At 47.1% G+C, this 26,294-nt stretch overlaps 1 protein-coding gene and 1 pseudogene across 3 annotated transcripts; one reads left to right on the top strand and one right to left on the bottom strand.

Moving 5' to 3' along the window:
- The first annotated feature begins 5,437 nt into the window (after positions 1-5,437).
- Dusp14 (dual specificity phosphatase 14) lies at positions 5,438-25,525 on the top strand. 3 transcript variants are annotated; one of them, XM_032913471.1, is made up of 2 exons: positions 5,438-5,533; positions 24,246-25,525. In XM_032913471.1, exon 2 carries the CDS (start codon positions 24,343-24,345, stop codon positions 24,937-24,939), a length of 597 nt encoding a protein of 198 aa, XP_032769362.1. In that variant the 5' UTR covers positions 5,438-5,533; positions 24,246-24,342; the 3' UTR covers positions 24,940-25,525. The 3 variants fall into 3 exon arrangements, with proteins under 3 accessions (XP_032769362.1, XP_032769360.1, XP_032769361.1); XM_032913469.1 differs by lacking the exon at positions 5,438-5,533 and adding an exon at positions 5,647-5,744; XM_032913470.1 differs by lacking the exon at positions 5,438-5,533 and adding an exon at positions 6,929-7,033.
- LOC116909778 lies at positions 9,604-10,006 on the bottom strand (annotated as a pseudogene).
- Positions 25,526-26,294: the final 769 nt, after the last annotated feature.

The raw sequence follows: 26,294 nt of genomic DNA on the forward strand, positions 1-26,294 counted from the left end.
CCAACAGCTGCAGAGAAGAAGGCGTTTGTGGGAGGGAAGGGTAGCTATAGACGTCATTGCATCATCCAGATCCCAGCTGTGACCTGGCTCAGAGTTTTCCAGTTAAAAATAACCATGGCTTAGACTTGGGAAGAAAAAAGTAAACTGTTGCATCTCCATGGAAACCGGTGGGGGTGAAGCATTGGATTTCCAGCACACATAACAAGATGGAATGGATGAAGAGGCCAGAAAAGTAGCCCTGCAATGAAAGGTGATACCCCTAATTAGCATCCTGAATATTAGCATCCAGGACGTAGTCAGACACAGCCTCAGGGCTTTGCAAGAATGATCTGTTTACAAGCGAGTATGCATCTTGGGCCTGTTGAAGCCTACTGGAGTCTCCTAGCCTTCCTGTAACAGATTTGCTAGTGTTTAGCAAAGGGGCGGATAAACAGGAGGACAATAGGTGCTATGGTACTATCCCAGAATCTCTGCTGCCCTGTCACTCACGGACCTTCATTACATATTCAACAGCTTGAGATGACACAGATGGAATTTCATAACCAAAGAGGAGTCTCCAGACTTGAGCGCTGACGTGTACATTTGTTTCTCCTTAGCAGGACCGGGTTTTTCCTCTTCTAGTGTTTTAGGAAATTATGTAAAGCATCATTAATTATTCTAGATGTCTTTAAAGGGGTGTCTCCTGTGGGGTGTGGTGGTGCACACCTTTGCTCCCCAGGACAAGGGAGGCAGAGGCTGGCCAAAGGACAGCCAGGGCTACCTAGTGAGACCTCCCCACCCAAAAAAAAGAAATGATGTCTCTTTCCATCTCTGGAATTGTCACCACTGTAGGTAACTGTTCTTTGGGGGTGATTATCTTAGTTTTTCATTCCTTTTTTAAAATTTAGGTTTATTTTATTATTATGTATGAATAAATGTTTTACATGCGTCTATGTATGTGCACTGTGTGCCTGGTGGCAGTGAAAGTCAAAAGAGGGTATCAGATCTGGAACTGGAATTATGGATAGTTGTGAGCCACCATTTGGGTTCTGGGAACTGAACCAGAGTCCTCTGCAAGAACAATGAGTGCTCTTAGCCATTGATCCATCCTCTACCCCAGCACTGGTGTTAAATAAAGAATTTATACAGCAAATTACAGGAGGAGGAATATTGTGCATTATTGGCTTTTGGCAAGTGTTTTCTTTCTTTTTTAGATTTATTTATTTATTACATATAAGTGCACTGTAGCTGTCTTCAGACACACCAGAAGAGGGCATTGGATCTCATTACAGATGGTTGTGAGCCATCATGTGGTTGCTGGGAATTGAACTCAGGACCTCTAGAAGAGCAGTCAGTGCTCTTAACCTGAGCCATCTTTCCAGCCCAAGTGTTTCCTTTATTAGGGACATTGGAAAGATTTGCACAGTAACCTGTTCACCACTGTTTCTCTTGAGGCATATTGTTTGAGCCTCAGAATTGCAGTGCTGAGGATGGCCTTGAGCTCTTGGTTACCCTGCCCCTTCCTGTCAAGTGCTAAGATGGCCAGCCTTTGCTACCATCCCCAGTTCTCTTGTTCCTCTCTTGTTCCTTGTTTAGTAACAATATAACCTTAGATCAGATCCTTCACTTTTCAAGTCTGAAGCATGGCTGGGTTTGGCAAAGATCAAGTTGGACAAAGCACATAAGATAGCTGGCATCTTCCCTTCCCTTGGACCCTTTGACAGTTTAGCTGTAGCCAGGCAAGAATAGGAGTAGGATACTTGTATGCATAATTCAGATCCTGTTAGAATCACTCAGGGTCACACAGAGGTGCTAAGATTTGAAAGATACAGAACAGATACTAAAGCAGATGTGAATTTGCCAAGGATGCTGTTTATTTTGGAATCCTGCATCATCACCACACCCCTAGCATTGAGTTAAGGCCAGAGAGTAGGGACAGATTTTACGTTACCTAGTTTTTCTAGGCTTGCCGTAATGTCTCCCATACTGCATACTTTAAGAAGCTACACAGTGGTATGCAGCAGGATTTCAACTGTAAAACCACAGCAAATCTCAAATAGGAAACGGCAGTGATCCAGTGGCCTAATGGAAAAGTCATTAGCCTGGGAGCTGGGCTCAGGCCCTAGAGATTAGTTTGCTGGGTGTGGTAGGTGGCACACGCTTTTAAACCCAGCACTTGAAAGACAGAGGCAGGAGAATCTTGAGTTCCAGGCTAGCCAGGGCTATATACTGAAACCCTATTTCTTTTTTTTTTTTTTTTTTTTTTTTTTTTTTTTTTCGAGCTGGGGATCCAGGGCCTTGCCCTAGGGCACTCTACCACTGAGCTAAATCCCCAACCCCCTGAAACCCTATTTCAAGGGAAAAATATAAAATGGGGCTGGAGAGATGGTTCAGAGTTCAGTTCCCAGCATCCACCAGTCGGCTCACGCCTATCTGTAACTCCAGTTCCAGGGAATCCAACACCCTCATACATATACATACATGCAAAATACCAATGCACACAAAATGAAAATAAAATAAAAATCAATTTTAAAAAAGAAAAAAACAAAGGAAAAGCACCCCAGAATCAAAAATCAAACTTTGTACACTGAGAGCCCTGATCACTACTGTTCTGTCTCAAGGATGACCTCAAAGCTAGGCTAATTTGTCAACCAGAGGACATAAATAGAAAATGCAGCATTCTTTTTCATTAAAAAGGTTGTGTGTGTGTGTGTGTGTGTGTGTGTGTGTGTGTGTGTGTGTGTGTGCGCGCGCGCGCGCACGCCCAAGAAGGTCAGGAGAGGGTACTAGAAGAAGGCATTGAATCCCATGTAGCTGAAATTGTAGGCAGTTGTAAGCCACCCAAGGTGGATGTCAGGACCAAACAGGAGTCTCCTCCTGGGAGAGCAGTATGCATTCTTAACTTCTGAGCCATCTCTCCAGCCCTGCAAACATTCTTTTTAGGAGACACATGGAAGTCAACATCAAGAGCAGTCACTGCCCAAGCAACTAAGAATATTCTGGGAAGAAGAAGACATCAGAGTAGAAGTCTTCAGCCTCTGCTCTCTGTGTCTAACCAGTATCTCCTTCTGAAGACACTGAACTGCTCCACAGTAAGTGGTTGTGGCCAGGAGGACCCAACCTCGGCTGGGCACCTACAACCTGTACTTTTGTAACTGATGGCTCCTAAAGTAATTGACATCAATAAACACATATTTATAGTCTAGAAAGTGCCAATCCATTTGCCACAGGTAACTATTTAAATCTGAAGTGGCCCAGGCTTTGTGGCACAGGCCATACATCCAGGCCTGGGAAGGCAGAGGCAGGTGGACCTCTATGAATTTGAGGCTGGAGGCTAACCAGGGCCACACAATAAAACCCTGTCCAAAAGGGAAAAAAGTTCCTCTGGGGTTGGCCAGAAGGCAGTTAAGAACATTGTTCAAGATGTCCTAGGTTGGCCACTCACACCCACATGGTGCCTCACAAACACCTGTAACTACAGTTCTAGGGGATCAACTGCCCTCTCCCAGGCTCTCTGTGGGTACCGGGCACCCACATGGTGACAGACATTCCTGTAGACAAAACAGCCATACAGATTAAATGGAGACATTTGAAGTTGCCAGGCTGGGGGATTGAGTTCAGTTGGCACAGTGCTTGCTGGCCATGCACAAGAACCCTAGTTCAATCGCTGGTACTATAAATAAATAAATTCAAATCAACTAAAAAGGACTAACGTTAGAAAATGAGTTCCCGGTCACACAGGCTGTACATCAAGGGCTTAGAAGCCAGCAGAGGCTCTTGGAGCTCCTGTGTTCTACAGAAAAGATATTTGAGTCATCCTTTCTACTTAACCTAGATCATTAGCACACAGTGTCCATAGAAGGGTCTCTAGTCGCACAAGCTTGTCTCTCCCTTCTTAGGCAGGGTGTGACTTTTCCTGGAAGGCTTATAGCCCATAGTTCACAAAAGATGTCCTGCTCCTTGTCACCACCCAGAGCTTACTCATGCCCAAGTAATAATGTAAACAGAAATGAACCCAACAAGCAAAACTGGCTGGAGTTTTAGGCGTGTGACTGTTACCAAGCTGTGACATGACGGAAGGACTGTAGGTTCTCAACCTGTGGGCCAAGATCCTTTCACAGGGGTCCAATATCAGATAGCCTTCACATCAGATATTTACATTCTGATTCAAAACAGTAGCAAAATCACGTTTATGAAGTAGCAACACAATAACATTATGGTTTGGGGGGCACTATAACATGAGGGACTGAATTAAAAGGTGGTGTCACTGAGGAGGTCGAGAAGCACCAATAGAGATTTTGCTATTTTTACACTAGTGTGTCAAAAGCAGGTCTGGAGGCAAATTGCTGAACTAATCAGCCGGGAAGATATCTTCCCCAAGCAGTTTGAACTCAGTGCTGGAGCCTAATCTGAGTCTACTTTTCTTCTTACATTAAAAGGTTAATTTTGTTTAATTTTAAAGCGCTGATGCTTTTTATGGCATCAAATCTCTTTAGTCTAGGCCGTTTTAGCTCTCCCTGGATTATCACTAAAATGCCTTTGGTGTTATATTTTCGTCTGGAAAACAGACAAAACTTCTAGATATTCCAGCACCCACAAAAAAACTCTGAATCTGGTTAGCCAGCGGAGATTAAAAAAGAAAGTAAATAAAACAAAAATCTCCCGGTTTTACTTGAAGATGTTAGAGGCTGTAAGAAAGCCCTAAGTGCGCCGTGCTCCTCTTCTGTCCCATCCCCCAAACCCAAGAATACTGGTTTGACTTCAGCAGTTCTGATGTCAGAGATTTGCTACAGTGAGGGGCATGGCTTGGGTGAGCACAGGACCTAGCGTCAAAGTCAGGGCTCCTGCAGTCTGACTCACTGCAGAGGCTGGAGGAAGTCGTTCTTACCGCCCCTGTGTCGCCCCTCAGTTCTGCAGGCAAAAGGGAGAGCAGGGTGGAGCTAAAGAAAGTCAGTTTGCATCCATTCATTTCAGGTGAGGAGCCCTATGGGGGGGGGCACCCTCTGGAGTTGAGAGCAAATAAATTTCAAGGGATCCACAAGTCAGCTGCGTTGTACCAAGAGGTGTGGGTGGGTGGGTACTGTCAACCTGTCAATGGTTTAGGGGTCTTTTAACTCCTTTGGAGTTTCCCAGTTACTGGAACTGCCCTCACCTGTCAATCAAATTCCGCCCAGCATCTGATGGAAGAATTAGTTAGGGCGTGGTGATGTACGCCTTTAATCTCAGCACTAAGGAGTTAAAGGCAGAGGCAGGCGGATCTCTGTGAGTTCAAGGCCAACCTGGTCTACGTCGTGAGACCTTGTCTGAACAAACAAGCAAAAAAGTCATTTTGCTTCCCACTTTGGGTCAGCACCCGCGGCTGTCTAGCCCGGAGGAGGAGGCGGGGGTGGCTAGCTGAGAGGTGGTGATTAGTCAGTGGCTGCTCACACCCTTTATACTGTCTTCTTCCAGCAGTTGCTTCTCTGCAATTGGACGGATCCTTCGAACGCTAGCTCAGAAGCTGGGCCGGAGGACAACGCCGCAGCGAGGAGCAGGGGTTTGCGAGTACGTCCAGGTGAGTGGGAATCCGGGCCAGGGCGACCGGCCGGCGCCGCAGCGCGCACGCGCGGCGCCCGGAACACACGCGCGTCCCCGCCGCGGGCCCGCGCTCGGAAGAGGGCGGCGGCGCGCAGGGAGCGGGAGGCGCGCGAGACCGGCGGGCAGAAGCCGCGAGCCACGCAACAGCACGGACCCGAGAGCCGCGGCCGCCGCAACCGGGACGCTCGGTACGGGATGCGGGGGAACGCCTGGGGGCCCGGGCCCGCGCGACCCTCGGCTCTGCAAACTTTGTGCGGGTGCCCTGCGACCTCGGGGCGCGGGGCGGGAGAGGCTGGGATCCCCCGAACCCAGGCTGGCAGTCGTCAGTATGCACCCCGCGACCGGCCCCCGCCAGTCCCTGGAAACACTTGGCTTTCTGCGATGCAAGTACTCAACTTGTGCGTCTCTCCTCGGTGTTAGATTGGTGTGCAAAGTGCTCACATATGACTCTTATTTCTTCTAAGTATCCTTGCTCTGGAGTGAAGTTGAATTGTGCTGGGCTTGGGGTAGGGGAGGGAGCCGGGTGGTGTAGCCGCCTTAAGATTGTATAACTTGTATTGAAGTGGATGTTGCCAGTGGCACCGGCTAATGTTATGGTAACTGGACATCTCAGAGGCAAGAGAAGGCGGGGTGGTTTACCAGTAGTCTCCCGGTCTAATAATACTAAAAACAACACCTCGTACTTTCCACTCAGGAGAGCCCCATGGCATTTGGTTTATGTTCTCTGGTTAGCTCTCAGTGGAGTTAAGAGGTAGGTGCAGAGCTGTGCTTTCCTTTTTGTAGATGTAAAAACGGAGGCGACGATTCAGATTCTTAACTGACTTTAATGAAATGTGGACCAAGAGTTTTAATGCAGTTTCCTGCAATTCTTGTTCAAAGGACCAACTTTGAAGTTTAATTAATGAGATACCAGAACATCCTCCCTGAGGGCAGTGAAAGGTCAGAGAGGCTAAGGGTCAGAGGTCTGCAGCTGCAGGCCTCAGCTACAGTGATGGGTCCCTCGGACGGGATGCAACTCTTTGGGTGCTGTATGCATTCTTTGCAAAGTTGTGTGTGTTTAGGGCTGCAATTTGCTGTCGTGTTTTGTGGACTCACAAGGGCACTTAGTCTCGGTTTCCTTGAGAAACAGAGGAATGAGGCACCCCCGGAATGAGGCACCCCCCGGAATGAGGCACCACCTCTTCCTTTACCAGAGACTCCTAAGAATTCACATGAGGTCAGAAGAGGGCCGAGAATTCCCGGGAGGAGGGAGGAAGGAGCCCTGCACAGGCGGCTTGACACATGGGCCCCACTCCTGCCTCCAGCTCTGACTCACCTTCTGACGCTTGGGGGAGGAGAATAGCTGCTTGGTATTTTTGGCTTTCCCCCATAAAACGGGAGACAGTTGGCTCCATTCGAGTCTTCTCAGCATCCTTTTCGAGCGCAGCGCCACTGAGCTTAGTTCTCCTCGGAAACCTTTGATACTGGCTGACTGCAGGTATGCATTCTGTGAGATCCCTTAATAGATCCGCATACAGATTTGCTGCTGAAGGTTCTAAGTCTGGGAAATCCTTCAAGACTTTGGGATTAAAATTAGGGTTAAAAGAGACCTTTTAATTAGGTGTTTTCCTTTGCATGAAGACTTTCTTTATTTCTGTCTTTCTTTCTTTCTGTCTGTCTGTCTTTCTTTCTTTCTTTCTTTCTTTCTTTCTCTCTTTCAACAAGATGGATTAAAAGTATTTTCCCAGCATCACAAAGGGTTTGACTAATTCCGTATGAAAAATTAGAACTTTACAGATCAGGTCATTGTCTTCCTTTAATCTTCTAAAGAATGGCTGTGTGTCTTTCTGTTGGTTTGTATCTCGTAGACCCTTCCCAGCATTTTAATACAGATGTGTATTTGCATAAGTGATTTGTTAACAAAATCGTTTTAAAGTCGACTAGTTTTATAGCAATTTGGTTTCTGTCTAGAACAGGCAGCATGCTTTTTAAGTACAACCGATTGTAAGATTATGTTAACTCTGACAGCACCTTAGTATTTCTCTGAGCAACAGGCAAAATGATCTTGAAAACAACTTGAAAATAATTGAATCATTATGATGCGTGGTTTTACTCCCAGGTGCAAAATGGAAACTTTCCTATCAATGCCTAAACATGCACGACCAAAAGCAGATTGCCTTTGCTCAGAGAAGACACAAGAGGGAGTGGAAGGCAGGAGAGTTGCTAAAGCAACGCTGGCCTGGGTATAAACTTACAGAGCTGGCATTTAAGGTGGTAGCTTCATTATTTATGAGAGCTTCACTGGAGCGACACAACCGAAAAGAAAAGCATCAATGGAGGAGGGTGTCACGGCTCAAATCCAACGGGGACAGGAAAGGGGTTCATCCGACAGTTCATGTCAGCAGCGCATGACTTTGGATCAGACATTTATTAAGTAGTTTTGCTGTTCTAAAGGCATTCGGCTGAGTGCTGAGGTAGAGGGGTCATGACCTTAGCTGCTGCTGAGTTTACACCAGCTGAGTAATAGTGACATTCGGAGAGGAGATGCTCTTCCTGGGAGCAGAGAGTGTTTTTGGTAGTTGATGATATATTTACTTAACCTTTTTAAACGTGGCTTTTCAAGATAAAGGAATAAACTGAATAGGGAACTTGATGAGTTAGAGAAAGATGTAAGAGTAACCACGGCCAAGAAGCAGACTCCAGCTTCCTTTCTCCCACCCCACCCCCACTCCTTTTTTAGGACAGCGATTACTGCGCTGACTTTAATGGAAGTAATCTCCCTTGGCTACGGTTTACCTCCTAAAACAGGCAGGCGGCCTCTAAAGAGCACAATGTTCAGGCCCCTTTCACCTTTATGCAACATTCTTTTAGGGCTTGTTTTTGTTTGTTTGGGACAGGGTTTCAATATGTAGCCCTTGCTGTCCGAAATTTGCTCTGTAGACCAGGCTGGCCTCAAACCCACTGAGATCTGCCTGCCTCTGCCTCCGAGCTGCTGGGATTATAGGTGTTTGCCACATCAGCAGGCTTAGATTTTTCTTTTCATTGGCACTCTACATATACAAATATAAGAGCTAATATGTGAACATATAAATACTTGTGTAAGTTCATGCACTACTTTAGTGTCTGAATTTTTAATTCTTTTTTTTTAATGTGTATGGTGTTTTCAACTGCATGTTTGTCTTTGTACTGTATCTGTGCCCAGTGCCCAGGAAGGCCAGAAGGAGGTGTCAGATCCCCGAGACTAGAGTTAAAGACAGTTGTAAGCTGCCATGTGAGGGCTGGGAATTGAACCTAGGACTTCTGAAATAGCAGCCAGTGTTCTTAGCTGCTGAGCCATCTCTCCAGCCCCTGCACTATGCTTTTTTTTTTTTTTTAAGATTTATTCATTTATTATTTTTAATTACACTGTAGCTGTCTTCAGATATACCAGAAGAGGGCATCGGATCTCTTTACAGATGGTTGTGAGCCACCATGTGGTTGCTGGGAATTGAACTCAGGATCTCTGGAAGAGCAGTCGGGTGCTCTTAACCGCTGAGCCATCTCTCCAGCCCTGCACTATGATTTTTTAATGATTCATCTATATTGTCATCTGAGATTGTAGTTGGTTCATTTTGGGATAAACATTACCAGTCAATGTCAAGTGTTGACGAACATTCTGAGTTGTTCGTAGCCTTGGGCAATTATGAATAGTCCTGGGTCAGGAGTGATGCTCTTTCTAAAGAGGGTGTCTCAATTTACATTCCTCCAAGGGTGTCCACCTTGAAGTCTTAGGTCATTGGGTTTGCTGTTTAACCACAGCAGGCTTGGATGTTTAAGTGAATACGTGTCACAGGGTCGCGGGTTAGTCTGGTTCCTGTTGTAAAAAGCACGGATGTTTTTGTGTGAGTGGTGGTTCTGTCTGCATGTATGTTTGAACACCATATGCAGAAGGCATTGGATCCTCTGGAATAGAAATTACAGACAGTTGTGAGCCAGCAGGTGGGTGCTGGGAATTGAACCAGGGTCCTCTAGAAGAGCAGCTAGTGTTCTTTTTTTTTTTTTTTTTTCAGTCCATAAAGGCTTTTTATTTATGCTTTACATTTAAAAAAAGAATCCCAGCATTTTCCCTCCTGTATGTTTTCGTCTTGCCTCTTCATGGTCCATGATGCCAGCCGAGGTTATCAGCACAATAACCACAGTGCCGTGATGGGAACAGATTGTTCTGCCCTTTCTCTAGGTCTTTGAGTTGAACATCAAATCTAGGGCTTATAACTCCACACTTGTTCAACCTTCCTGTGAGGTTTACAACAATCTTCCCAGCTCTGTGATCATCAATGATCTCGAATTCACCAATGTAGCCATGCTTCATCATCACAGTTAGGAACCGAACGATGACTTTGGAACACGGCCTGATGAGGACCTGGCGTTTGCCCCCCTTCTCTGCGTTGTTGATGCTCTTGAGAGCATCTGCCAGAACATTCATTTGCACCATGGTGACGGTGAGAGAAGATGGCAGAAAGAGGCAGCTAGTGTTCTTAACTACTGATCCATCTCTCCAACTCCACTAATGTGTTTCTATTTGCTCTTGCTAAGTTTTGTGGTTTGAGCCAGGTGGGTCTCACACCTTAATTCTAACAATAGGGAGGCAGAGGCCAGCCTGGTCTGTAGAGTGAGTTCCAGGACAGCCAGAAATAAAGTTTCTGTCCTGGAAAAAAACAAAACAGGCCAGGCTGTGGTGGTTGGCACTTGCCTTTAATCTCATCACCCTGGAGTCAGAGGCAGGCAGATTTTTTGAGTTTGAGGCCAGACTGGTCTACAGAGCTCAGGACAGCTAGAGGGCTATATAACCTGTCTTGACAAAACAAAACGAGACAAACAAAAAGTTCTGTGGTTTGGGTTGACAAACACCAGAAACAGTTTTCCCACTGTACTTAGTTGAAAAACACTCAACAGACTCTTTACTGAATTTATTTCACAGTTTGTAGTTACAGAAAATTTACCTGTGCAAAATGAGGTCCTAAAAATAGAAGTCTTTAAAGGCCTTGAGTGACTCCTAGTCCTGGTGAATGCTTGCTTTGTGCCCAGTCCTAAAGGTGGAACTCAAGTCTGTGAGGTGGGAGTCAACTCAGACCCAACCTTGGTAAAGAACCCTAGGGACAAGGATGGACACACTTGTGTGTGCAAGTTCCTGTGAGGTACAAAACACAGCTGTGCACAGTGCCTGTGCTACAGGAAGAGATGACAACGTTGTCGGTGGAAGCTGTGCTCTCACTCTTCTTGTAAAGAAAAGGAGAGGGAACTTGGAGGCTATCCACAGAGATGCCCCACGCTCCCTAGCACTCTTGGTTAGGCTTTTGGATTTGGATTTGTGTGGGGATGAGGAAGGGGAGAGACAAAGTCATCGCAAGACGTTGACTAAATCCCAGTCCGTATTGAGTGCCTGTTAAACGCTCTCTCTGTCCTGAGAGCATGGGTTCTGAGGCCTCCCAGGAGACCCTCACAGCCAGAGGGTGATGAAGAAGTTCAGAGCACGTGGAAGCCATGGATCCTTTTATTTCTTCTAGAAGGCAGCTTAGAAAACTCGATGGCCCTGTGCTTTCAGCTTTTACTTACATATGCCACAAAAACCCTTTAAAGTTTAAAATGTATTTACCTTTTATTGTATGTGCATTCGTGTTTCGCCTGCACGTATGTCTATGTGATCTTGGAGTTACAAACACGTGTGAGCTGCCATGTGGGTGAAGGGCTTTGAATCCAGCTCCCTTGGAAGCGTATGCAGTACCCCTAACAGCTGAGCCATCCCTCCAGCCCCCACAAATATTATTTTTTTCCTTGTAAAATTATTTTGTTCGTTTCAGATCTGGCTTTCAAGAAAAGATAGAATGGGATTAAAAGGTCCTGCGAAGAGAAAAACCCTTTGGTAACCCTTGACCTTGCAGCTGCTGCCAGTCACTGACTTGTTAGTGAGGCCTGCTCAGCCCCTCTGGGTGCATCGGTGGTGACTCTGACAAGAGAGCACTTCCTGGGGGTTGGGGATTTAGCTCAGTGGTAGAGCGCTTGCCTAGGAAGCGCAAGGCCCTGGGTTCAATCCCCGGCTCCGAAAAGAAAAAGAAAAAAAAAAAAAAAAAAAGAAGAGAGCACTTCCTGTCCAGTTTATCAGCTGTTAACCCCTCCTTCCCTCCTGTATTCTCTGGAGGAGGAAAGGGCCCTTTTGAAATCCGTGCCCAGTCACGTCCTTGATGGGTGGCCTATGGCAGTTTTTTTTAATTGTTTCTTTTATTTACTTTTGAGTTTACATCATTGAAGTTGTTTTTTGTTTTTTGTTTTTTGTTTTTTTTTCATGAAGAATTCAGCCAGGTAGGGTGTCCCATTCCTGTATTGCTGGCACTTGGATGGCAGAGGCTGGAGGATCCCCTGAAAACCAAAAGCTCTATAAAGTCTTTCCTTCTCCTTTACTGACACAAGTGTCTGCTGTGTATTCCACTGACTCCTTCCGCTCTGTTACTGCTCGCACGTGCGCATGTGTCTCACGACAGTCTGTAGCCCCAGGTCCAGGTAATATGATGCCCTCTTCTGGCCTCCTCAGTACCGGTACACACATACCACATGCATAAAGGCGTAGGCAAAACAGCGCGCCCCCACACACATAAAACGACTTCTAAAAATTAAGACAGAGAAATGGGAAATAGTTTGTCAATACTCTTAATTAATTTGGCATAAATTCCACACGTGCGCACACCCCCACACAAACTGTCAGGTGTATGATAAGTCCTTTGTGGGAGAAGGGTCAAGCTGGCTGTTGAAGTTCTTAGGATTCTGATCTGGTCCAATTGCACATCGAAGGGTAAGCTGACCAAGGAGTGATTGCTAACTCTGGAGGGCCTTCCTGTGTACTTAATTCTAATTTACGAACCCCTTTGTCTTCCTTAAAGTAATACTGTGGCCTTTCGAGGACTGTCCGAGATCTTGGCCCATACCTTCATTTTTCTGGTCCAGCTTCTCAGGGGACAGTCATTTTTCAAAATTCCTCAGCTTCTCAGCCTTCTGTGCTTTCTCACTGGACTTTTTGGGAGTTATTTAAATGGCTGGTTGGCTGCGGTTGGGCCAAATCCGTCAGTGACAGGAGGTCCTGGTCCCAGAGGGGTCACTCATGCTCTCTGTAGAGGCTGGGAAAGCCTGTGCACCTCCATCTCTCTGACTGCTCATCTGGGAACCCTGGCCATGATGGTGAGCTTCCTGGCCCTCTGCAAGCTCCAGTGGGCAAAGCGCTCCTGAGGCTGAGTGAGGCAAGTGAGGAGTGGCATCTCCCATGCTAGAATGTGGATATTGCCTGTCTGGCCTCCTGTGATCTGTAGGATTCCAGCTGTATTTGTTGGGTGAGCATATGAAAGTCTGCATTTCTGTCAAACGTGTGGAGCACTGGGACACCTGGGGAGTAGGAAGGGGCAGTAACAAAAGGAAGCTGGAAATGAGGCTCTTGAGAGGCAGTCATGGGGACTGGCAAGGTGGGTCAGCAGACAAAGTTGTGTGCTGCCAAGGCTGACATGATTTGGGTTGGATCCCAGGGCCCTAAGTGGTGGAAAGAGAACTGGCCCCCAACCTCCATATATGTGCCATAGCAAGTGTGTATACCGAGACACCTGTACAAGTGTGTATACACAATACACAAAGTGCAATTTAAAAATAAGACAATGATGACGACGTACCTTAAATGGATTAGAGAAAGAAGCATGTTAGTCTGGCCAATGAGACTCCATCTGCCGTGACTTGGATGTGTTCCCCTGAGGCTTGGTTTTCAGTGTGGCTGGGATGGGAGGGCGGAACTGCCTTGTGGGGCCTGCCACAAGGTAATTAGGTCACTGGGACATCACAGCCAGATTAGCGATTGGTGCTATGTTAGAGTGGGCTCTGAGGAGGGTAACGTCCTTTTCCCAGTCTCTGGCTTTGTTGCAGCTTTCCATGTCTCCTACCTTGCTGCTATCCGCTCTCTGTTGTGATGCAGCTGGAGACGGGAAAGATGAAGCTGGGCGGCTGTGGCCTCAAACATCGGGCTCTGTGAGACCCACACAGGAGGGAGATCACTGGGATAAGACCCAAAGGCTCCTTCCTAGGTTCTGCCCTGAGATACATATCCAGTCCTGGTCCGTCCATTGCACCAGCCCCCTGTATTTTATTACAGCAGTAGGGAATGCACTACTGTTTCTCCTTAAGGAGTTCTCAGCACTGCTGGCGGATTTTACTGTGCTTTAATCCTGTGCTCGCATCGCTACAGTACCTGTTATTTGCCTTCCCGTTTGAGTCTCCGTGCTTGGCTCTTTCCCATTATTCGGTTGTTTTCGGATGTGTGCCATCATGCATCATTTCTTCGCGATGATCAAATTCTGACAGTCCTTTATTTTGGAACGAGGTCTAATGTAGCCCAGGCTGTCCTCACGTTCACTGTGTAGTCCAGGCCTTCAACTGCTCCTGCCTCATCTTCTGCTATTATACATATGGCCCCACTCTGTGCTTCCTAGAGAAAGCTTGTACCTTTAAGCATCTCTTCATCAATTCCTGTAGACCAAGAACGCAGATGGACTTGGTGTAGTGGGGATAACTTGTTTGCTTCATGATGGCTAGGTCCTCAGTGGGCAATAAAAGTCAGGTGACATGGGCCTGGGGCTAGGCCCATGTTCAGATATGTTACGTAGTCATTGATCAGCTGGGGCTTTCCCGGAGCTGTTAGTTGGACCGCCCACGTAGAGCCTGATAGGGCGGTTGGACTAGTTTAGGCATAGCACCTGACTCCTAAGCCAATCCCAGAAGAGCTGGCTAGAGCCTCACCTTGGAAACCTCATTTCCGTTAAATTCTTTTTGCTGTTCTCTTGTTTATTTGTTTTTGATTTTTGTTTTTTGGTTGAGGCCTTCACAAACCTGGATTTCCAGGGAAATCAGCCCCACCCTGGGAGAAGTATCAATATCACATCCTTCGTTAATAATAAACACTGCTAGGTGAGACTCACACATAAAACGTAAATTCTACATCAGGCACAGCGGTACGTATCTGTAAGTCCAGCTACTTGGGATGGGGAGGCAAGAGGATCATGGGTTCGAAGCCGTCATAGGCTACAATAGATCTCGTCCCAAAGTTAAAAAGGAGAAAGCTTCCAGCTGGGTCAGGTGGTTTAGGTCTGTAATCCTGGCAGAATTGCAAGTTCAAGAATTGTCTTGATTGCAAAATGAGCTCAAGGTCAGCCTGAACTACTTAGACCACATCTCAGATAAACAAAGGGCTGAGGAATCAGCTCAGTGGTAGAGAGCTCGCCTGTGTGCTGCTTGATTCCTAGGAACCCCCCAGCCCCCCCAAAAAATACATTCCAGGTTACCCCCTAATTACCTAGTATGATGGTTATTCCTGGTCATCAACTTGATTGAATCTGGAATGAACTACAACCCGGGAATGGAGGGCACACCCAGGATCCAGATCTTGAGGCTAGAAAAAGGTTTCCGAGCTGGATCTTGACATGGAGATCTTGAATAGTGGCCATGACAAGCTTAGGCCCAGGCATGGCAGTACACATCTTTAATTCCAGGAGTCTGAGGCAAGCAGATCTCTTGAGTTCAAGGTCAGCCTGGGACAAAGTAAGTTTTAGATCCAGGCATGGTGGTACACACCTGCTGGAGGCCTACATAAGGACATTGGAAGAAGGAAGTCTCTGACTGCTGGAAGTCACGTAGTTGCCAGCCCATCCGTTAGAGCCCACTTCTACAGAAGCCCAGCTGAAACAGCCAGCCTCATGGGACTGAGCAACTACTGGATTCTTAGACTTCCTACGCACAGCTGCCCACTGTTGGGTTAGTTGGACGACAGCCTGTGAGTCATTATGATAAATTCCCTTAATTACATTCCATGAGTTCCATAACTCTAGAGAACCCTGACTGACACCCAGGTTATCCCATGGTACCTGAATGAATGCACCGTTCATTTTACATAGTTTCTTGCAGCCTTTCTCCTTGCTCATTTTATTCGAGTATATATAGAACCATTTTTTTGCTTTGTGACTTGGTCTCATTCTTTAGCCCAGGTTGGCCTGGAACTCAGCAGTCTTCCTGGCCTGGTCTCCTGAGTCCTGGGATTACAGGAATGAGTTACTATGCCTGGCCTAGAGCCAAACATCTTCAGATTTGTATATCACTATTGACTTCTCAAATTTTTATTATTTTTATTTTATGTGCACTAGTTTTGCCTGCATATATGTCTGTGTAAGGATGTCAGATCCCGTGGAACTGGAGTTACAGACAGTTGTGAGCTGTCAGGTGGGTTCTGGGAATTGAACCTGGGTCCTCTGGAAAAGCAGCCAGTGTGTCCTGAGCCTCTGAGCCATCTCTCCAGCCCCTGTTTTGGCTTTTTAGCTCCCATCAAATGGAGTGGCCATCTCTTCCGTGAGATGTGTTCTGTTGCATTTAGCTTCTGTCATTCACTGAGTTTAGATGATCCACGGGAGTTGAGGGTAGTCAGCTGGTCTGCACTGCCCAGGCAGTTGACTGGGTTTAGATGATCCAGAGGAGTCGAGGGTAGTCAGCTGGTCTGCACTGCCCAGGCAGTTGACTGGGTTTAGATGATCCAGAGGAGTCGAGGGTAGTCAGCTGGTCTGTACTGCCTAGGCAGTTGCTTGGCAGCTGCGTCCCGCCCAGGGATTGCTCGGCTGAGCCGGGTGGAACTGCGTAAAATGTTCTGCTTTTTCTGGGTTTGGTTTTCTAAGATGAGATCTCATTTTGTAGTCAAGTTCCTTCAGTGCTCACTAGCCTAGGCTGGCCTCAAACCCACAGCAGTCTTCCTGCCTCAGCTCCTCACGTTATGGAATTATGATTGTCTTTAGTTTTGTCTATACAGTGTGTATTTTCATCATCCAAAAACATTGTTGTATCATTCCGTTCATCTGGTGGCAAAAGCAAAATGGCCCCCACCTCCTACTGCAGACAGTCAAGGTGTCACACTCAATCCACTCACTTCACAATTAAGCAACTTGGGAGTATATTTTACTTCATTTTCGTTTTATTTCAACATGTTCCGTCAAGTGGTTCCTTAATGAAAGATTATTGAAAGTGTTACGATTTTTAGTTTGAGTTTATGCTGAGTGTGGTGGCTTATGCTTGTAATCTAAGTACTTGAGAGGTGGACATACGACAGTCAGGAGTTCTCGGTCGACCTCAGCTACAAAATGAGCTAAGGGCTAACCTGGGCTACTTGATCTTGTTTCAAAAACAGTGACTGTCAGCTTTTCAGTGGTTCGGCATTTGTGATTTAATAGTGAAAATAAATCGGAAAAGTAACATTTATCACAGTGTAGGCTAAAATGCTGGGGTCTTTTCTCTTAAAGAACCAGCTAGATGCTTAGCAAAGAGATGGATGAAATGTGACTGCATGGCTTTTTGAGTATAAAAAAGTAAGTTTAGGGGCTGGAGAGGTGGCTTGGGTTAAGTGCCTTTTGCTTTTGCAGAGGTCATATCCGCAGTTCCCGGCCCCCCCATCAAGTGGCTCACAGATACCTCTTCTGGCCTCTGTGAGCACTTGTCAACCACACAGACAAATCTCATGATATATCATTCATCTATCTATCTATCTATCTATCTATCTATCTATCTATCTATCTATGGTATATGGTATATATCATATATGGTATATGTATATGTATATCCTCCTTGCTCTGGCATGTACTTTGACCATAAAGCTATGAATATTTCATTTTGTTTATTTAAATTTTTAATTGATTACATTTTAATTAATTTCAATTAATTACATTTCACCTTTCCCTGTCCTCCAGCCCCGACTATGTTCTATCCCCCTCAAATTAATAACCTCTTTATTGTTACACATATATGGACTGATATATACATACGATGTGCTGAGTCCATTTTTGTTTGGCGCTTATCTGGCTTCAGGGCTGATCACTTTGTACTGCATTACCAGTCGAGACTCATCCCTGGAAGAGATTCCTTCTCTCATTGGTCGGTCGGTCACTACCTTCCTGAAGGCTTTTGTCTAGGGGTGGAGCCGGCCCTGTGGAAGACTCCCCCTTCCTCATTAGCATGGCTATGATATTGTCATTGTTCAGGTAACATTTGTTTATGTAGTCATTTCTTTTTTCCCATGAAATAGCCAGCTTTATTTAGAGCATCAGACAATTTATATCCCGAGGGTTAAACAAGGGCCTGTGAACAAAGTTCACTTGAGTTCAAGATGCATAAAATCACAAGGACAAGTCTTGCCTGGACATAAGTAAGGTCATTTGTGGAAGGTTCACATGACTCAAGCTATATACATTTTTTGATTAATAAAAGTAAGATGATGGGTGTCTGTCTTAGGGTTTCTGTTGCTGTGAAGAGACACAACGACCAAGGCAATTCTTATGAAAGACATTTAATTGGGACTGGTTTACAGATTTAGGGGTTCAGTCCATTACCATGGTAGGAAGCATGCAGCATCTGGGTAGGCATGGTGCTGGAGAGCTGATCGTTCTATATTTTGTTCTAGAGGCATCAAATTACGAAGCCATTTCTAAGAGGCGGCAACACAGCAGACTTCCTGGTCCTCCGGTTCTTAGAACTTTTCTGCCCTGTCGTCTGTGACATTCCCTGAGCCATAGATGCAGGGGCTGTGATGTAAATGTATCCACTGGGGCTGGGCTCCCCACAACCCACTGAACTCTGCACTGTGCCCCATTGTGGTTTCCTATGTTGGTGTCCATTCACTGTCAGTGAGAGGAGGTAGCCACACTTGTCTGTGGGTCAAGGGCAGATTTAGAATGTAGTAATGCTGGTCTAGCAGAAGGCAGTAGTAGATTACTTTCTAAGGCCCATGACCTCACTAGCCCTGAGAAGCTGGCTGGGTTTCCAGTACCAGCATGACTTCTGTCCTGGGGAAGGCTTTGAGACCAATTAGACAGCTCTTGATTGCTACCAGCATGTGAGTGCCACCTCTGTCTCATAGTGCTGGTCATTACTGTCATAGCTGGGCAGGACTGATAACTGCTCCCCTCCCTTAGCAGCACCTGGATGCTAGGCTGCAGAAGGAGGCTTCCAGGTTAGATCTAGCTCGGTATCTGAGTCCTGTGTTCTAATGTGTGTTGTCTTAAGCAACAGGGGCCTAACTTCGACCTCTGAGAGCCAGCTAAGGCAGCAGCAAGAGGCTGGTATTTCTGAGTCATTTAGACACCAACCGCCTAAAGGCCTCGTGATTGGTACTGGTTTTGTAGTCTATGGTTCTTGTGGGGAACTTTATCAGCTCAAGGGATGTAGTTTCAGTAATACGTGTGTGTGTGTGTGTGTGTGTGTGTGTATTGTGTATAAAGTGTTTCTGCCCCTCCCCCCTCAATGTCTTTCCATTCCCCTCTACATGAGCATCCGTATCCTACAATTCCCTTTCAATGTCCCCTATCCACCCCCATGGTCTTAGCTAGGAATATTTTCTCAGCCACTTTGCAGTTCTCTCTAGTCCTCCTGCACCTCTGTGGCCACTTGGCCACTTCCTGCATTTTTGACAAGAGAAAAGACAAACACAGATAGGACTTTACACCTTTACTGCTGAGGCTTGTGGCTGCCGGCATTACAGAGGAAGAAGAGCTTTGGTGACACTCCCGGTGAGTGTTCTGAACAGGCCAGGACTTCCAGACATCCTCAGCCACATTGGCACTGATCCGGGTGTGCATTACCAGTGCGTAACCACAGGACAAATCTTACATCCCAGAATTATGCAAAGGCAGCTGTTACTAGTTAGTACAGGACTACAGCCCCGTGAGACGCTGACACTAAACTTTGTTACTAGTTAGTGATACTTATTATTCAGAGGCCAGCCCTCAGTAGATCAGCCTGTCCTGGACTGGCTGCTGTCCTTCCGCAGCTGTCCGAGTGATGTATTATAGGCGTGCACTGTCCCTGGCATCTCTGACGTCCTACACTGATGTTTTGCTTTGAGACAGTGTCTTACGTAGTCCAGGCTGGTCTTGAACTTAACAGACCTCTGTCTACCTATGCCACAACGTGCTGGAGCACCTGGTTTTAGAAAGCCCCCCCTCCCCCAGAGCACCGCTCCCAGCCTTCTATGTTCCGTCGGCTTCTGTGCCTTTGGTGTCTCGTTCCCTTGGTCAGGAACCATGTTTCCCTCCAAGCAAACGCAGCAGCACAGCGGCTTGGGAAGGCTGCTGTGGACATGACGGTGTGTGGTAAATGCTCTCACAGGCCAGTGTGCAGCAGTGGGGGACCTGCTTACTCAGCCCTGGGGCAGTCTTTGATCCATGTGCATACACGGGCCAGACTCTTAGCAGACTTCTTGTCTCCCAGCACATACCTGCTCATGATGCAATACCCGTGGGTTTTTATATTCTCTACAGTGAGGCCTTGCCATTAGAGCTGGGTCAAACTAGGCTGCTTATGCCCATCCCATGGACTTGATGGTGTCCCTCTGCATTGAGGAAGGTTCTGTGCCCTGGAGCATTTGCCGGCTGTGGCAGTCCTCTGTTCGCTAGCTGACAAGCAAAAGTCCATCTGGGCTCAGGCTTGTCTGTCACTGTTTAAAGGGGTTCGCCCTGATTGCTGTTGCCAGGACACCATGACAAAGGCAGTGAGGACACAGCTCCCCACACAGTCTCACAGTGCACGGGGCAGAGCTACAGGCTGCTTTCCTGGTTTTATTTCCCTTCTTCGAGTTGCAGTGCCCTCGCCCTACCCAAACTTGTGTTTTCCAGGCTGTAAGGGGCAAGGAGCTTGTGCAGTACCTGCCCGCCGAGTTCTTGCTGGCAGAAGGTGTTTTTCTAAACCTTGTAGCCAGCTCTGGCATTTGGAGCAGGTTTGCTGGCGCAGGACCAAGCAGTGGCAGCAGGAACAGAGCATCGCGTCTGCCTCGCTTGGATTCTGCCTGGAGGACGCACAATCTGTCCTCTCTGTCCACGAGGAGCGCATGAGCAGTAACAGGCAAAGCCGGGCCTCCAGCCTGCCTTTGCACAGTCCAGGCCCCTGGAAGACGACCCTGATGAAAAGGCCTCCAGCCTGGGCATCCAGTTTCAGAGGGCCAGGGGCCTCCTGGGTGGCAGGATTGTTTGGGAGACAACAGGCTGAGTCAGTCCCTCCTAACTATGCAACAAGATGGCCACGTGGGAATTTGAGTGGAGAGTCCTCAGCTCTTTGAGTTTTGCATTTATTACCTCTGTGGTTTTGTTCTTTAAGATTGAGGCTTCTGCCAGGGAGGACTGCAAGCTGCTGGCCAGCACACCTTTTAGGTCCAACACACACACGTCCTTATATCCCCACTTCTGTCTTCTCAGACGGCTTACACCTGTAGTCCTCTGTGGACCTGTTATGGGCCAGCTCTCCGATCTGGAGCACCTCAACCTTGGTGCAGGGTGCACTATGTGTGGGGGTGTTCCTAGGTGATATCACACAGCATCTACTGCTTCAGTGGTTCTGACTGTCCCTAGCCAACATCAGCAAAACCTAGAAAATGCAAGTTCTCCAATCCTAATCCAGAACCACAGAAAGTGAGGCCCAGTGTTATGAGTCCCATCATACCTCCAGAGGATTCTGATAGGAAAGTCTGCGTTGTGGCAGAACTAAACCTAGATTTGGGTATAGTATAAGGTCTCATGTAACCCAGGCTAGCCCTGGACTTGCTATATAGCTGGGGATGATCTTCAACCTCCACCTCTCAAGTGCTGGGATTACAGGCATGAGCCACGTATGTGTAGCAAGATTGTGCAGTGGCCAGGAGAGGTTTGTGAGCTGTCTTGTGGGTGCTGGGACTGCACCCCACTCCCCTGCGAGCTCTTAACTGCTGAACTGCTTGTCTGGTGTCTATGGTAGTGGTGTTTTACTTTTATTTGTTGGGTGAGGCACACCACAGCTCGTGTTGGAGGTCTGCCTTCCCCTATGTGGGCTCTGGGGATGGAGCTCAGGTCCTCAGGCCCAGTGGAAAGCATCTTTGCCTGCTAAACCATCTTTCCAGCCCCAGAACTGTGGTTTTACTTTTGCTGGGATGGATCAGGGAAGTCATATCCCAGGCAAACATCCCAGGCAAACACTCCAGCATAGAAGTAAACCCCAGCCCTCATCTTTCTTTTAAACTATTTCATTCTATTCTTTTTATCGGTTTGCTGTGAGGACAAGGACTCATCGAGTAGCTCAGGCTGTATTGAATTTATGATATTCTGCCCTAGCCTCCCTCCTAGTGCCTGTGTTATGGATTTGCCTCATCGCACCCAGCTTTCTAAACTGAAAGTCTTAAACCTACCTGTCATGTAACCATCTTTACTCCTTGGTGGTTAATTAAGGGGGGCGTTTTCTCACACAAAGGTCTGCCTCTGATTGGTAATGGCTTTACTCACAACAGCAAACTTCCAGGGCCCAGGCTGTCCAAAGTTTGGAACAATCCAGTATCTCTCAGTAGGTGAGCAGATAAATCACATGCTGAATATGTACTGTTCAGTAATAAAAATGGAGTTATGCCCTGGATCATTAATCTTGTTGCTGTGATCAAAGAAGCCAGATATTCCCAGATTTGCAGAACTCTTGCAGATGGCTTCAAAGCTAAGTATGGGGACACACGTGTGTAATTCCAGCACTCAGGAGCCTATGGCAGGAGGACTGAGTTTGAGGTCAGCCTAGGCTACATAGGTGGTCCAAGGCTAACACCTCAAGAAGTAAAAGGTGTGTGGGGGGTGTTATAAAGGAACATGATACTGAGTGGGAGGCCTAGGCATCTTATTTTGAGGTCCTGTGTCTGGTGTGTTTGTATCAAAACTATGACACTGGGTAGTTATGTCAGTTTACACGTTATTTACATGCAAGCACAGCTGTAACCAAATATGTAGGTGATGCTCATCTGGGTGACTGGGGATCTTTGTGGAAGGGAAGCCCTTTCAGGAGTTCGTATTGGTGTCTGTCAGGCTACATAATAATGGACAAAGGCTAAAACAGGGAAGAGAATGAACTTTGGGCTTGCTCTCAACAGCATCACCTGGTGTCGTTGCTGGTCCTATGCTGTCCCATGCTCCTAACCCCACACCATGCTACCTTAAGCTCATCTACCCCAGGTCATAGCTCATCACATCCCCGCTGTCTCTTGCTTTTCTGTTCTTCCTGCAGTGACTCAGGCCCAGTTCCTTGTACTCCTGGGGGGCAGCAGGAGCCAAGAGGAGGCTGTGGCCCCATCTTATAGGCCTCTGCAGTGCCCCCAATGGTGTCATGTAGTGTGGTCCTTGAGCTACCTTTGTCTTTGTCATTGCCAAAGCTGTACCTAGTGCTTGCAGACTACAGGCTTACGTCTCTCTGAGACCCAGTTGCTATTTTCTACTGGCACATTCTTAGGTCACACTGGAAATTTGATTTAGCAACAAGAACCCAGGAGGAATGGCATGGGGTTTCCTGACTGGCTACCTCCTTGCCTCTTTGTCTTCCTGCAGATCTGATTTGTATTCACTGTAACTAGCACTGTTCCCAAGACCCTCTGGATCCAGACTAAGGGCATCCTTAGCACGTGAGTAGCCATTGTATTCCCGCTATGCAACCTGGGAAGTATTCCCTATGGCTGAGCACTCTGGTTTCCTGTGACATCAGAGAGGTGTTGTGTACACAAGTGTCAGGACACACAAACTATGAAACAAGTTGGCAGTAAGAGATTGGTATGTCTGAAATCTCAGGAAACCAATAATTACAATAATTACTTTTCCTTCTTGAGACATGGTCTCACCCAGTAGCCCAGGCTGGCCTGGGACTCAAATCCTCCGACTTGCTACCATGCCCAGCTCAATGATTTCCTCTTCCGTGGTTACAAATATACACCAATATTTTATAGTAAGCATTTACTAATAAGAACATAGATTTCAGATACTGAACTAATTAATGTTAATTCCAGCACATCCCTGATCCAGTAGAATTCACTTGGGAGCTTAGAAGTGGCAGAGGAGGGTAAGGTTATCACTTATTGTACCAGGGCCAGCTCAGATAAAGATACTTGTTGCCAAGCCTCATGCCCTGAGTTCAGTCCCTAAAACCCATAAGGTGGAAGGAGAGAACTCCCATGAGTGTCCCCTCACCCCCAGGCCCTTGCATACATACACACAGACACACACCACACGGTAAATACATACAAAGATGTATTTTTAAACATCGAGGAGCACACATGACGTGGCTTCCTTTTGCTGGTGTCCAGTTTGGTTTCATCATTCTGTAATGCAGTTTACTGACTACCTTGCCCGATGTGCCATCACTCCATACCTTTGCAAGATCTCGATGCCTAGAGTCAGGTTCAGGGGAAGATGGGGGTGAGAAGCCACTCCATGGCTCTGAGGACTACCGTGCTTTGGCTTTCTGGGCAGGGACCGTAACTCAGTGCCAGGAGACTTGTATAGCCAGTGTGAGTCTGGGTTCTGTCCCAACCCAAAGACTGAGGAAAGCCCCTCCCTTCAGCAGGGCTCCGCCAGATGGCTTTTCGGGGACCAGTCAGGCATGTTTTCTCCCAACTTTTTCTAAAAATAGGATGACTATTTTCACTGAAGGGATTTAAAAAAGACGCTTAGTTTCATATTGATTTTACGTTTTGGCATTGCAGGCTGCATCTCCTAATGGTCAATAGAAAATGATTTATATACTTCCTGCAACCCATGCACTCTGCCTCACTTCCCCCAAAGCCCTGGAGGACAGGTGGCTGTGCTGGATGAGTGCCATGTGAAGATCTGACAGTTGTTACCTGTCTCTTGCAGGAAGGAGGCTGCAGCCTTGGATTCCTTGGTGGAGGACGGACTCCACTGCTCTCTGGCCTTGCCCCCGGATGATGATAGTGTGACCACTGGCATCTTCATGAGCTCCAGAGGTCACAGCACGCTCCCACGGACTCTCATGGCTCCTCGGATGATTTCCGAGGGAGACATAGGAGGCATTGCTCAGATCACCTCCTCTCTCTTCTTGGGCAGAGCCAGTGTGGCCTCCAACCGGCACCTCCTCCAGGCCCGGGGCATCACCTGCGTCGTCAATGCGACCATCGAGATCCCCAACTTCAACTGGCCCCAGTTTGAGTATGTTAAAGTGCCTCTGGCTGACATTCCTCATGCCCCCATTAGACTGTACTTTGACACTGTGGCTGACAAGATCCACAGTGTAAGCAAGAAGCATGGGGCTACCTTGGTGCACTGTGCTGCGGGCGTGAGCCGCTCGGCCACCCTCTGCATTGCCTACCTGATGAAGTTCCACAATTTGTGCCTGTTGGAGGCATACAACTGGGTGAAAGCCCGGAGGCCTGTCATCAGGCCCAACCTGGGCTTCTGGAGGCAGCTGATAGACTATGAGAGCCAGCTCTTTGGGAAGTCTTCGGTTAAGATGGTACAGACACCCTATGGCATCATTCCAGACGTTTATGAGAAGGAGTCCCGACACCTGATGCCTTATTGGGGGATTTAGTGTTGCCACAGCTGGCATCCACAGCCCCTGAGCAGTACCAGCATCTGCCACACACCATCTGTTCCCCTCTTCCTCTCTCTGGTTCTCCCGAGAGTGTTTCTACACTGGGTGTTCGGGTTTAAGAGATGCGGAGGGGAAATGCATACGTTGCTAGTGACGTTTTTTTAAAACTAGCATTTTGAAATAGTGAACATGGAAATCTTTAACTGGCCTTTACTCGTTTGTAACAACTGGAACAGTGTAGGACACTGTTCTTGCTTTCATTCTGGCTCCTGCCTTTTTGGGGCCTTAGCCGGTGCAGGGGGAGCTCACTGCAAACATCAGTTTTGGCCCTGATTAACCCTCTGGAGACCAGCTTTGCTGAGGACTGCAGGCTGGACAGACGTTTAGGGAAGATCAAGGCCAGCTCAGTCCCTGCAGGATTAGCCTGGTCCTTTTCCTCTGTTATTTGATTCTATAAGTTAAGTTCACCATTGTTGTTTAGTTGATTAAGTGGTTATGATAAAATCTGTTGCAAAGACCCTCTTGAAATCAGTGTGCCCTGGGATCACATTAGCATTATTTTTAATAAACTTGCTTCACATAAGCCTTTACTAATCATTTCAGGCGTGTGCGTGCATGCGTACGCATGTGCTCCTGTGTGTCAGAGGAAGAAAGATGCTCTCCCGTCCCTGTTCAACTGTGGTTCTTAGGACCATCATGGTCACTACTTAAAATAGAAACCCCAACAGAGTCGGATCAGCGGCATTTCACGTCCTAGCAGAGAAGCAGAAATCTATCATTGGAACGTGGGGAAGTCTGGGGTACATTATCCAACCTTCAGCCCCTAAGCAGTAAGATCCCAGGAGAGTGGTCACGTGGCCCCACATAACAGGCAAAAGTCATGTCGCAAGGTCAAAAGGTTGGGCACCCCTGGGGGCAGGCGCACACCCTGATCAAAGGTGCTGAGTTCCATTTTTGCCGTGGTGAAAATGTCAAGTACACCCTCAAAGAAATGGAAGGCATGCCTCTACTCATCTAGTGACACAAAAAGCCTCTGTCTGCTGCAAACTTCCAGCCTAAGCAGAGAGCAGTGACTTCCAATAAACCGGCTAGTACGACTTGTCAGAGAAGCAGCACAAGTTTTAACGAGCTCTCCTGTTTGCCCTCCTGGGTGGGAACTTGGAGGCTAGGCAATCCTCAGAGTGCCTTTTCATTTTATTAGCCAGGTCATGTATTCATAGAACAGTTTTCTGGCTTTTTGATCTGTTTTAAGGAGACACCTGCCCTCGACATTGAATGTTATCTTGCAGATTTTATCTGGTTTATGGCACTGGGATGCCATCAAATTTACATTTATAATATATGTAGCCTTC

The sequence above is a fragment of the Rattus rattus genome, chromosome 9 (assembly GCF_011064425.1).
Source record: "Rattus rattus isolate New Zealand chromosome 9, Rrattus_CSIRO_v1, whole genome shotgun sequence".
Lineage (NCBI taxonomy): Eukaryota > Metazoa > Chordata > Mammalia > Rodentia > Muridae > Rattus > Rattus rattus.

Excerpts from the sequence above, each read along its gene's own strand:
- Dusp14 (XM_032913471.1), top strand. The coding sequence starts at position 24,343 with ATGAGCTCCAGAGGTCACAGCACGCTCCCACGGACTCTCATGGCTCCT.